This window comes from Coregonus clupeaformis, chromosome 23 (assembly GCF_020615455.1).
Source record: "Coregonus clupeaformis isolate EN_2021a chromosome 23, ASM2061545v1, whole genome shotgun sequence".
In the NCBI taxonomy this organism is placed as follows: Eukaryota; Metazoa; Chordata; class Actinopteri; order Salmoniformes; family Salmonidae; genus Coregonus; species Coregonus clupeaformis.
Genome location: NC_059214.1, coordinates 5,650,276 through 5,663,683, shown reverse-complemented (window position 1 = coordinate 5,663,683; position 13,408 = coordinate 5,650,276). Strand labels below are relative to the sequence as shown.

Sequence of the window (13,408 nt, the reverse complement as noted above, 5' to 3'; positions counted from 1 at the left end):
ACAGCCTCCACTCTTCTGGGAAGGTTTTCCACTAGATGTTGGAACATTGCTGGGAAACTTGCTTCCATTCAGCCACAAGAGCATTAGTGAGGTCGGGCACTGATGTTGGGCGATTAGGCCTGGCTCGCAGTCGGCGTTCCAATTCATCCCAAAGGTGTTCGATGGGGTTGAGGTTAGGGCTCTGTGCAGGCCAGTCAAGTTCTTTCACACTGATCTCGACAAACCATTTCTGTATGGAACTCGCTTTGTGCAAGGCGGCATTGTCATGCTGAAACAGGAAAGGGCCTTACCAAAACTGATGCCACAAAGTTGGAAGCACAGAATTGTCTAGAATGTCATTGTATGCTGTAGCGTTAAGATTTCCCTTCACTGGAACTAAGGGGCCTCGCCAAACCATGGAAAACAGATGCAAACCATTATTCCTCCTCCACCAAACTGTACAATTGGCACTATGCATAGGGGAAGGTAGTGTTCTCCTGGTATCCCCAAACCCAGATTAGTCGACGGATTGCCAGATGGTGAAGCGTGATTCATCACTCCAGAGAATGCGTTTCCACTGCTCCAGAGTTCAATGGCGGCGAGCTTTACACCACTCCAGCCGACGCTTGGCATTGCGCATGGTGATCTTAGGCTTGTGTGCGGCTGCTTGGCCATGGAAACCCATTTCATGAAGCTCCCGATGAACAAGTTTGATGAGTTGGCCTGCCAGACCTTACGCGCATTTGGGCGGAAGTGTCTGGGAACCAGATTAGGTGTAATGTGACTAACATGACATCACTTTAGAGTGTATGCCATCCTTCGACCCAACATGGCACCCTTTATAAAGCACATGTTTATATCATATTCGAGGTAGTGGGTTATGCATAGGGCTGTGTCACAGAATTTTGTCAGCCCGTGATTGTCAAGCAAATAACAGTCGGTCTCAAGGTTAATTAACATAAATACATTAAGCATCTCCTGGCTTCCACACATAGCCTACAAGCCACTGATGCAGACCTGTGGAACATCTACATTTTAAAAAGTCTAATAAATCCATGTAATATAGCCTACACCTTCCCAATAAATCCATTGATATGAAGAAAATGTAGTCTATTTCAGAAGAACAGAAATGCAAATTCTGAATAGAAAAGCCTATTCACCCTCAGGAGACTGAAAATATTTGGCATGGGTCCTCAAATCCTCAAAAAGTACTACAGCTGCACCATCGAGCGCACCCTGACTTGTTATATCACCGCCTGGTATGGCAACTGCTCGGCCTCCGAGCGCAAGGCACTACAGAGGGTAGTGTGTACGGCCCAGTACATCACTGGGGCCAAGCTTCCTACCATCCAGGACCTACATACCAGGCGTTGTCAGAGGAAGGCCCTAAAAATAGTCAAAGACTCCAGCCACCCTAGTCATAGACTGTTCTCTCTGCTACCGCACGGCAAGCGGTACCGGAGCGCCAAGTCTAGTTCCAAAAGGCTTCTTAACAGCTTCTACCCCCAAGCCATAAGACTCCTGAACACCTAATCATGGCTACCCGGACTATTTGCATTGCCCCCCCACCCCACCCCACCCCACCCCATTGCCCCCCCACCCCCGTTTTTATGCAATGAGGCTGATGCAACAGATCAGAACGATTAGCTTAAAATGTGATAAACTTTTAGGATATTTATTATCATTATAAGTGCAGCAATGCGCACACGGCAGTAGGCTATAAGCACGAATGACCGCAAATGCGATTATGCATGTAATTGATGTGAGTTTCTGTGCCTCTGACTCTCCGCACATTGTTTTCACCATATTAATTGCGGCCAGTAATATCAAAGCAATAGTGTGTGGTTTCATAGCGTAGTCTAGCCATTCATCGTGGTGATTGGTCAATTGCAGCCTTTCCCCGTGATCAAAGGGCGCTCTTTGGTTTAATTGTATCTTTTAGATCAGAATCATTTTCATTTCGATTTTTAAGGTTAACCACATTACAATGATTCTGAGATACAAAGACAATATTATAATGTATATTATAATATATATATATATATATATATATATATATATATATATATAGTAACTAAAAAAGTGTTAAATAAATCAAAATAAATACTACCGTTCAAAAGTTTGAGGTCACTTAGAAATGTCATTGTTAATGTTGTAAATGGCTATTGTAGCCGGAAATGGCAGATTTTTTATGGAATATCTACATAGGCGTACAGAGGCCCATTATCAGCAACCATCAGTCCTGTGTTCCAATGGCACGTTGTGTTTGCTAATCCAAGTTTCTCATTTCAAAAGGCTAATTGATCATTAGAAAACCTTTTGCAATTATGTTAGCACAGCTGAAAACTGTTGTGCTGATTAAAGAAGCAATAAAACTGGCCTTCTTGAGGCTAGTTGAGTATCTGGAGCATCAGCAATTGTGGGTTTGATTACAGGCTCAAAATGGCCAGAAACAAATAACTTTCTTCTGAAACTCGTCAGTCTATTCTTGTTCTGAGAAATGAAGGCTATTCCATGCGAGAAATTGCCAAGAAACTGAAGATCTCATACAACACTGTGTACTACTCCCTTCACAGAACAGCTCAAACTGGCTCTAACCAGAATAGAAAGAGGAGTGGGAGGCCCGGTGCACAACTGAGCAAGAGGACAAATACATTAGAGTGTCTAGTTTGAGAAACAGACGCCTCACAGGCACTATTTAATGAACTGGCAGCTTCATTAAATAGTACACGCAAAACACCAGTGTCAACGTCAACAGTGAAGAGGCGACTCCGGGATGCTGACATTCTAGGCAGAGTGGCAAAGAAAAAGCCATTTCTCAGACTGGCCAATAAAAATAAAAGATTAAGATGGGCAAAAGAACACAGACACTTGACAGAGGAAGATTGGAAAAAAGTGTTATGGACAGACAAATCGAAGTTTGAGGTGTTCGGATCACAAAGAAGAACATTTGTGAGACGCAGACCAAATGAAAAGATGCTGGAGGAGTGCTTGATGCCATCTTTCAAGCATCGTGGAGGCAAAGTGATGGTCTGTGGGTGCTTTGGTGGTGGTACATTTGGAGATTTGTACAGGGTAAAAGGGACAACAGGACAATGATCCGAAGCACAGCTCCAAACTATGCAATAATTATTTAGAGAAGAAGCAGTCAGCTGGTATTTACATTTTACATTTACATTTTAGTCATTTAGCAGACGCTCTTATCCAGAGCGACTTACAGTTAGTGAGTGCATACATTATTTTTCTGTCTATAATGGAGTGGCCAGCACAGTCACCGGATCTCAACCTTATTGAGCTGTTGTGGGAGCAGGTTGACCGCATGGTACGTAAGAAGTGCCCATCAAGCCAATCCAACTTGTGGGAGGTGCATGGGGTGAAATCTCTTCAGATTACCTCAACAAATTGACAACTAGAATGACAAAGGTCTGCAAGGCTGTAATTGCTGCAAATTTAAGATTCTTTGACGAAGGCAAAGGTTGAAGGACACAATTACTATTTCAATGAAAAATCATTATTTCTAACCTTGTCAATGACTACATCTCCTATTCATTTTGCTATGTTTCCTATTCAAACTAATTTCAAGTATGTTTTCATGGAAAACAAGGACATTTCTAAGTGACCCCAAACTTTTGAACGGTAGTGTATATATATATATATATATATATATATTGATGCAATCTGAGTATATGTACATGCATAAGCCACATCCAACCTTTCATGTATGGCCTAAATGATGCGGTAAACAAAACAGCAAATCCCACAGTCTCCGTTTATAAGCTTTATGATACCGTTTTTATAAGCAAGGCAAAAGCCACACAGCACTCTGCTCCATCACAGTACTTTGTGAGATTGGTATTATCACGGATCTCATTTCGACAGGGTCACTTCATTTACGTGGCAAGTCAATTTCACAATTGTCCAAAAAAAAATCAGCCGTCAGATAAAGAAAAGGCCTGCCGTCTGATTTGACGGTGAATTGAAGGAGGGATACAATCTCTAAAGAAAACCAACAGACCCTGAAATGCCCAACCTTTACACCGGATATTATGAGACTTGTTGTTACAAAAAAGGCAGAAAAACTCTTAGGTTTGCCAACGCGAACATTTCACAACGAGCAATAGAACAGCAATAATGCAACACTTCCCCAGGCTTGTCAAGGGTTGTAATAGTATTTCGGGAGTAATAACGTGTACCTGTTTTTAATCTCATTTAAATTTGTCTGGTTTGCTGTTTGCATAAAAAGGTCCTTTACAGTTATCTGGAGAATGATAAATCCTGTTTCTCCTTGTCATTGTTTTGCGATCCATGAGAGAGAATGAGAAACCCTCCCTCTTCTTATTATTATTCCGGAGAAATCTCTCATCCCTGGAACAATGGGAGATGAGAAATTAGCCAGGAGTTTATTGCCCTAGATACAAAGGGACTAGATTGAAAAGACATGATTGAACTCCCTTCATTCTGTGGCGAGTCGGCTCAGTCAGTCTGATGCTATCTGTAGTCTCTGAGGATTCCTCACACAAAAGAATATGATGCAAAACCAGGGGTGCTCAATAGGCCTTCTGTCTCCTCTCTCTGAAAGCCTGCCACACTCACTCTTTAATTCCTCTTTATTTTATTTGTCGAAAAATATAATTCTGCTTATCGTCAAAGTGCGTCATCTCTGTCTTGTTGCTACTTGATTCATTATGGTACATTACTCAAGAGTTCATGAACCCGAAGTCGTGCTAAAACTAGAGGAGAAAAGAGCACCGCTAGAGATTGAAAGGACACTTTTAAAAAAGAGCAGCCCTATTTCACCGACTTTTCCATTACCTTTTTTTAACCCTGCTTGCTAAAAGTACATTCTCCTTTTACTTAAATACAATCTCCAAGACATGCACTGTAATCAAATACACCTGATGGATGTAAAAGGTTGACCATGAGCTCCCACACTCCCAGCACGGTAAATGGCAGGACCAGATGTACCTTACTTTCAGGGGAGGACAAAAGAGAGGTGAAGGCGAGGAGGAAGAGGGATGCCCACATGAAACAATACTATAGTATATTATGGTATGAATACTATAGTATTCACTGTAGTGTTTTGTGGACTTTACTGTAGTATTTGGTGTAGTGTTTTTGCGGACATGATTGTACAGTGAGGGAAAAAAGTATTTTATCCCCTGCTGATTTTGTACGTTTGCCCACTGACAAAGACATGATCAGTCTATAATTTTAATGGTAGGTTTATTTGAACAGTGAGAGACAGAATAACAACAAAAAAAATATATAAATTGATTTGCATTTTAATGAGGGAAATAAGTATTTGACCCCTATGCAAAACATGACTTAGTACTTGGTGGCAAAACCCTTGTTGGCAATCACAGAGGTCAGACGTTTCTGGTAGTTGGCCACCAGGTTTGCACACATCTCAGGAGGGATTTTGTTCCACTCCTCTTTGCAGATCTTCTCCAAGTCATTAAGGTTTTGAGGCTGATGTTTGGCAACTCGAACCTTCAGCTCCCTCCACATATTTTCTATGGGATTAAGGTCTGGAGACTGGCTAGGCCACTCCAGGACCTTAATGTGCTTATTCTTGAGCCACTCCTTTGTTGCCTTGGCCGTGTGTTTTGGGTCATTGTCATGCTGGAATACCCATCCACGACCCATGTTCAATGCCCTGGCTGAGGGAAGGAGGTTCTCACCCAAGATTTGACGGTACATGGCCCCGTCCATCGTCCCTTTAATGCAGTGAAGTTGTCCTGTCCCCCAAAGCATAATGTTTCCAAATCCATTTTTGACGATGGGGATGGTGTTCTTGGGGTCATAGGCAGCATTCCTCCTCCTCCAAACACGGCGAGTTGAGTTGATGCCAAAGAGCTCGATTTTGGTCTCATCTGACCACAACACTTTCACCCAGTTTTCCTCTGAATCATTCAGATGTTCATTGGCAAACTTCAGACGGCCCTGTATATGTGCTTTCTTGAGCAGGGGGACCTTGCGGGCGCTGCAGGATTTCAGTCCTTCACGGCGTAGTGTGTTACCAATTGTTTTCTTGGTGACTATGGTCCCAGCTGCCTTGAGATCATTGAAAAGATCCTCCCGTGTAGTTCTGGGCTGATTACTCACCGTTCTCATGATCATTGCAACTCCACGAGGTGAGATCTTGCATGGAGCCCCGAGCCGAGGGAGATTGACAGTTATTTTGTGTTTCTTCCATTTGCGAATAATCGCACCAACTGTTGTCACCTTCTCACCAAGCTGCTTGGCGATGGTCTTGTAGCCCATTCCATCCTACAATCTTGTCCTTGACATCCTTGGAGAGCTCTTTGGTCTTGGCCATGGTGGAGAGTTTGGAATCTGATTGATTGATTGCTTCTGTGGACAGGTCTCTTTTATACAGGTAACAAACTGAGATTAGGAGCACTCCCTTTAAGAGTGTGCTCCTAATCTCAGCTCGTTACCAGTATAAAAGACACCTGGGAGCCAGAAATCTTTCTGATTGAGAGGGGGTCAAATACTTATTTCCCTCATTAAAATGCAAATCAATTAATAATATTTTTCACATGCGTTTTTCTGGATTTCTTTGTTGTTATTCTGTCTCTCACTGTTCAAATAAACCTACCATTAAAAGTATAGACTGATCATTTCTTAGTCAGTGGACAAACTTACAAAATCAGCAGGGGATCAAATATTTTTTTCCCTCACTGTAGTATACTGTAGTATTTACATTTTACTATAGTTTAAAGAGTGTAGTACATTTTTTTTTATAGTATATACTGTAGTATTTACTGTAGTGTTTTTGTTTTATTATCTTTGAAATAGAAGTGGGGGCTTTCTCCTTGAGGAAACCTATTGGACAGATACTAAAAGATCAACCTTTCCATAACCTGAAGGTAGATAGGACTGAGGTCTGAACGGATAGTTCAGCGCTTCTGCTCTTTGCTATAACCTGTAGGGAACACAATATATGATCTATACTTAGCGTGTAGGTTTCTCACATATTTGTGGCACTAATTGGGATATGGAGGTGGGGAATGGGCAAGGTATATGAAAATGAAATACTATAGTATTACTATTGATTTTTTAAAGTAGTGTTTTTGCGGACATTACCGTAGTATTTCCTACAGTGTTTTTCTTTGCGGATAATACTGCAGTATTAGTATTTACTATAATATTCTACAGTATACAAAAAAATGATATAGTAAGTACTACACATGATCAAGGGATACTACAGTGTGTAATATATTATTATACAGTATACTACAGTTTACTACATAATTCTATAGTAAGTACTGTACTATTCTATAGAAAACTGTAGTATTTTTTCATGTGGCTGAAGAGGTGTGGTTTTGCTAGTTGCGATTATAGAAGTTATTCACACACCAGAGAACACCAAGATAACTGAGTGTGTGTGTGTGTGTGGGTGGTTGGATGGCAAGAGCCTGATCACAAACCCCATTAGCACAGAAATGAGCAGCAAATTGAGCAGAAGAGCTTTCTGAATGCCAGAGCGAAACTGGTAGGGTAGCAGTGTCAAACTGTTCCTTGTGGATGGGACCGCCATGATCCTATCGACACCGCTTACCTCTTTTAACATATTTATTTTTCACACAAATATATACAAGGTTTATGTGCATACTTGTATGCATTCAAATTTTAGGCCGAAGAAGCAGGTAAGCAGATTCCCAATGAACATATTTAAACATCTCACATCACATGCTATGTTATTCTATTTTGAGACTCAAGAGTTATCAAAATACACATGTTGATGAAGAGACCGAGGGGGGAAAGGGGGGAGAGAGAGAGACTGAGTGAAAGCAAATGAGGAGAGCAGAGAGCAAATTGTGCAGATCAAGTCCCCACTCTTTGTACTGCAGTATGTAGCATCCATAATCTGTAGCTCAGCTGGTAGAGCACGGTGCTTGTAACGCCAGAGTAGTGGGTTCGATCCCCGGGACCACCCATACACAAAAATGTATGCACGAACGACTGTAAGTCGCTTTGGATGAAAGCGTCCGCTAAGTGGCATATTACATTATTATTATAATGTATATTAATTCCCAATCCCTACATTAAATTCCCTAAACACAATCCATAGATTCTAGGTCAATCCTCTCCAATCGAATTCCATTCATGGCTTTAGACAAGCGGTGAATATTAAGTCTTAGGGAATTCCAACGGAATACCTGCCTGTATACTGTCGCCGGAAAACCATGCCTCTAACCTCTGCACTTAATGAATGAGGACAGGAAGGGGAATGAAAATTCCCTTTCCCTGATGCTCTATGTGGGATGAGAGGGATTTGAAGCACTGATCCTGATCGATCTGAGAGATAAGGTTAGGATGTTCTTCATCCTGATTGATATAGCTAAATAGTAGAGGAAAGGAAATAAATGAAAAGGAAAGGGTAGCATTTTATTTTAAGGGTGATAAACAATAACAATAAACAATTTGTGACCTGTTTCAGGAATCTAGACGTATGTCGCACGTTACTACCTTACAGGAGAGGTATTTGAACATAAAACATTATTTTTTATATCGAAATACCTTTTTTGGCAGAAAATCCTTCTGGAACATGTGAACTTGTATGTGCCTTAGTAACAAACTTGTATGCCATCTGTAAATACAAATAACATTGTTCAATTACGAGCCTAGTTGGTTTAGCCACGGAAAAAGACAGGAACCTTCCCACTAGCCATGATTGGCTGATATAATGGATGGTCTGGACATGCCGAGAGATGAGTTGGGATTGCCATGTAGCACGCTTCTGTCTATAACATGAGCTGCTAAGTATGTGTAGATAATCCTTGCTACCACAGCTTTTTTGAACGATATAACATTTTAAATGGAGAACTGCAAAAGTGTTGCTACTGCTCTTAACAACATTGCTCCACTGAATTTAGCAGGCTCTATGAACAAAGAACAGTGGGAAAAAGTTGTGATGCACACGGTCAGTGTGAACCGGAGTGACTTGACACAACGGACCAAACAAGCATGTATACGGGTAAGAGTCTATCTACATTTTCTTATATTCTAAGTTTTTAATTTTGCCAGAAAGCCGTTTTCATTGCAAGTTAAAGCGTATTGTTCGCTAGCTAGCGAACGTTAGCTTGCTGGCTCGCTAGCTAACGTTACGTCTATGATCTGTTTAGTAATATTATTTGTATCTCAGACAGCCATTTTGCATTGCTAGTTATAGCCTAATGTTAGCTAGCCAGTTGGTTAGCTTTAGCCACCGGCAGATTCATACTACAGCATTTCATGCATGGTGGCTAGCTATGACAATCCATTTGTACTGTAGCTATGGGTTGGAATTATGGTTCATTGTTTAGCTAGCTAGCTAGCTACATGTCTAAACCAAAGACTCCACTTCGCCAGATGATTACATGACCCATCAAGTTAGCCAGGTGTGTCCTGGGGTGATTACGGCCATCAACTGTATTTCATGAACATGTGTACATGTCTATACAATAGTGAACCATCCACTTAGCTAGATGTGGCTGGGTGGGTGGTTTAGCATTTATTTCACATGACCCATCAATTTAGACAAGTGTGTCTGGGTAAGCATCATCTAATAATTATAAAATATTTATAGAAAATGTGTATCTGGACACATTCTATTTTTGATATTGCTACTATGCAAATATGCAAGTAACCATTTCAATGTACGGTTTACACCTTCTGTATCCTGTTGATGTGACAAATAAACCTAGATTATATCCGATATAGTGTGTGTTTACCAGAGACGGTAATGTGAAGAAAAACATGACCTGCACCAAAATATAGGCCAAGGACTAGATAAAATGTATTTGTCCTACTACTTTTTGCTACTACTTTCATCACTTTTAGTCTTGAAATCTTTGGTTGTTTACTACGCTACCTTATTCACTCTGTTTAGCACATGGCCTCACATGTTAATCCTTAAAGAGATGGGTGGGGCTAAGGCTTAAAGGGTGTGAAAGATGCTGAATGGCTGTAGACAAAGAAGAGCTCTCCAGTAGGTGTAGCAAAACATTCAAGGGCCATTTTCTCAAAAGTGATGTTTCAAGTTGATCAACTTTCAAAGCAGAATTACTTTTCCATTGTTCCTCAACTGCAGTGTATGATATACCCTCTTGTAGCTCTGAGTCTGTACTTTTATCGAATGTAAAAAACACCATTTAAAATGTTGCTATATAAGACTGAATTGAAGTGGGGGTCACATTTATAAGGCATTTATAAATTGTGTGTTCACTATTTATTAATAATTAATCCCACATTAATAATCATTACTAATCATTAGTAAAGTATTTTTGCAGTCCCTAATCTTTATAAATACTTTATAAATGTTTTGACTGACCAGTGTAATGTCTCACAAAAAGAATACCTTTGACTTTTTTAACATTTTGTTACGTAAAAATACAACTGAAAACAAGTGCCCATCTGTAAATATATATATATATATATATATATATATATATATATATATATATATATATATATATATATATATATACACACACATTGCATTCAGAAAGTACCTTCGGAAAGTATTCTGTGCCTCGACATAATCCTGTCTCGGAGCTCTACGGACAATTCCTTCGACCTCATGGCTTGGTTTTTGCTCTGACATGCACTGTCAACTGTGGGACCTTACATAGACAGGTGTGTGCCTTTCCAAATCATGTCCAATCAATTGAATTTACCACAAGTGGACATCTCAAGGATGATCAATGGAAACAAGATGCACCTGAGCTCAATTTTGAGTCTCATAGCAAAGGGTCTGAATACTTATGTAAATAAGGTATTTCTGTTTTTGATAACATTCCTAAAACATTTTTTTCGCTTTGTCATTATGGGGTATTGTGTGTAGATTGCTGATGTATTTTTTTTTGTTTGTAAATCATTTTAGAATAAGGCACTGTATATGTATACAGTTATTGATTTTGAATTTCTGATTTCTCGCAGTACCTGGTAAAAGAATGAGAACAAAACACAGAATGTTTAAGGAAATATATAATGTGGGAGTATTATTATCAATAAATAGTGAGCAAACAGTTCGTAAATTCCTTAGAAATGCCTTATTATTATTATGGACCCTTAAAATAAACTGGGAAGGGGGAAGTAAGAGTAAGAGGAGACGAGGAAGAGAGGAAAGATCTGTCCTTGGATGAAGTGTTATTGTCTTCATAGCTTTCTGCCTTAAGGATGGCTAGTGTATTTTACAGAGAGAACGTCAATAAGACCAGCTTCACTTTCAGTCGTTAAAACGCGGCCAGGCCACTGACATGGCAGTATGCTACAACCGTCCATGAATAAGAGAAAGTCATTCATAACTACACAAAGTAGTTACCTTCAGAACACACTGTTCAAGAGGGGTTATAGACCCCAGGAGCACTAACAACACTTTACAAAATGTACATTTCATTTTCCCAAGTGATCACCAAAGCATTTACTTAGCATTTGCACCAGATGAAACATTTGTTTGTTGTTTTTGCAAGGGACAAAACATCAAAAAACAAGGTTAAAACATGAAACATGTCTTCATTGACACATCATATTTCTTCTCTTTACCTTTTTTTACAATGTTCTTCTGTCTTCAATGTTTGGTTCCATTTTGGAAATAACTATGTGCAACAAACTGTAAACACTCGATAAAAAATAAAAAATAAATATGTTATTCTACACAGTATGATGCACTGTCTACCATATTGTTTTCTTGATGCATGGACTGAAAATATGTAGGTGATGTGATTCTGGAGGTGATGAATACAAATCTATATGCATGAAGCCGTGTGTATTGGGATTTCTCATATTTTCTGCAGAGCAATTAGTCTTGAGATACCACACTAAATAGTCTGATGCCGAAAACTAAGAGAAGGTCGACATCTTCCCGTTAGAATAAACATTGGGATATGATATTGTGTGTGTGTGTACGAACGTGTGTGTACGTGTGTGTCTCTAAAATGCGTAATATGATATGATCACAAAGATGGTTGCGTATCTTAGCAGGACATATATTGCATGTAATGTGTATTGACTGTTTCTTGAATTATTATTTGCATGACCTTTGTGTGTCATGCCTTTATGTCCCAAATGATACGCAAGTTTTTCTTTTTCTTTTTTGATTTCACCTTTATTTAACCAGGTAGGCCAGTTGAGAACAGGTTCTCATTTACAACTGCGACCTGTTGATGTTTATTGTCATGAGTCTTGTCCTGGACGCAGAGCTGAGTGATTTCCCCTTAGGTAGGCCAGTTGTATTAATCTTAATTTAAGGTTAGGCATTAGGATTAGCAGTGTGGTTAAAGTTAGGGTTAAGGTTGGGGTTAGGTTTAAAATCAGATTTTATGACTATGTTGCTGTGCCAGCTAGTGACCACTCTGCAGAACTGCCTCCAGAAAAAGATTCATGACGAAAAAAACTAACATGCAAATGCTACACAAGCAGAAAATGCAATTGTTAGAATAGAAATGACTAGAAACAACTAGAAATAGAATACAATAGAATAGACTGTTACTCACTGATGTGTAGAGATGGCCCTCCCCGTTCATGGCGATGTATAACCCTGTCATCACGGACTGAATCGCAACAACTCGGAGACCCACAGGAATGAGGTTAAACAAAGCTGGAAGACAGTTAATGGAAATAGGGGCAGAGAGTCAGAGACAGACACATAGAGATATAGACAGAAAGAAAGACAGAGAGACAGACATTTATATACCCCTTGCTGGGTATGTTGTGGTGGACTGTCATTACAATTCCTTCACGGGAACCTGGTAAAATGAAGTTTGTAGTGTGGCTAGCCACTGGATGGCTCTGAATCCACTGGCAGCGTGCAGTCAAAGCTTTTTACTTTTTCCACATTTGTTCCGTTACAGCCTTATTCTAAAATGTATTAAATAAATAAAAATAATCAGCAATCTATACACATTACCCCATAATGACAAAGCGGAAACAGGATTTTAGAAATAGTATTCAGACCCTTTGCTATGAGACTCAAAATTGTGCTCAGGTGCATCCTGTTCCATTGATCATCATTGAGATGTTTCTACAACTTGAATGGAGTCAACCTGTGGTAAATTCAATTGATTGGACATTATTTGGAAAGGGACACATATATAAGGTCCCACAGTTGACAGTGCATGTCAGAGCAAAAACCAAGCCATGAGGTCGAAGGAATTGTCCACAGAGCTCTGAGACAGGATTTTGTCAAGGCACAGATCTGGGGAAGGGTACCAACACATTTCTGCAGCGTTGAAGGTCCCAAAGAACACAGTGGCCTCCATCATTCTTCAATGGAAGAAGTTTGGAACCACCAAGACACATCCTAGATCTGGCCGCCCGGCCAAACTGACCAATCGGGGGAGAAGGGCCTTGGTCAGGTAGGTGACCAAGAACCCGATGGTCACTCTTACAGAGCTCTAGAGTTCCTCTGTGGAAATGGGAGAACCTTCCAGAAGGACAACCA

General features: G+C 40.1%; 1 protein-coding gene across 1 annotated transcript in view; it reads right to left on the bottom strand.

Annotated features, from left to right (window-relative positions):
- Positions 1-13,408, bottom strand: part of LOC121536615 (fibroblast growth factor 14-like) — a 146,691-nt gene that overhangs the window by 102,765 nt on the left and 30,518 nt on the right. Inside the window, exon 3 of the mRNA XM_041844016.2 lies at positions 12,462-12,565. Within this exon, the coding sequence (XP_041699950.2) occupies positions 12,462-12,565 (104 nt within the window). The remainder of the gene's footprint in view (positions 1-12,461; positions 12,566-13,408) is intronic.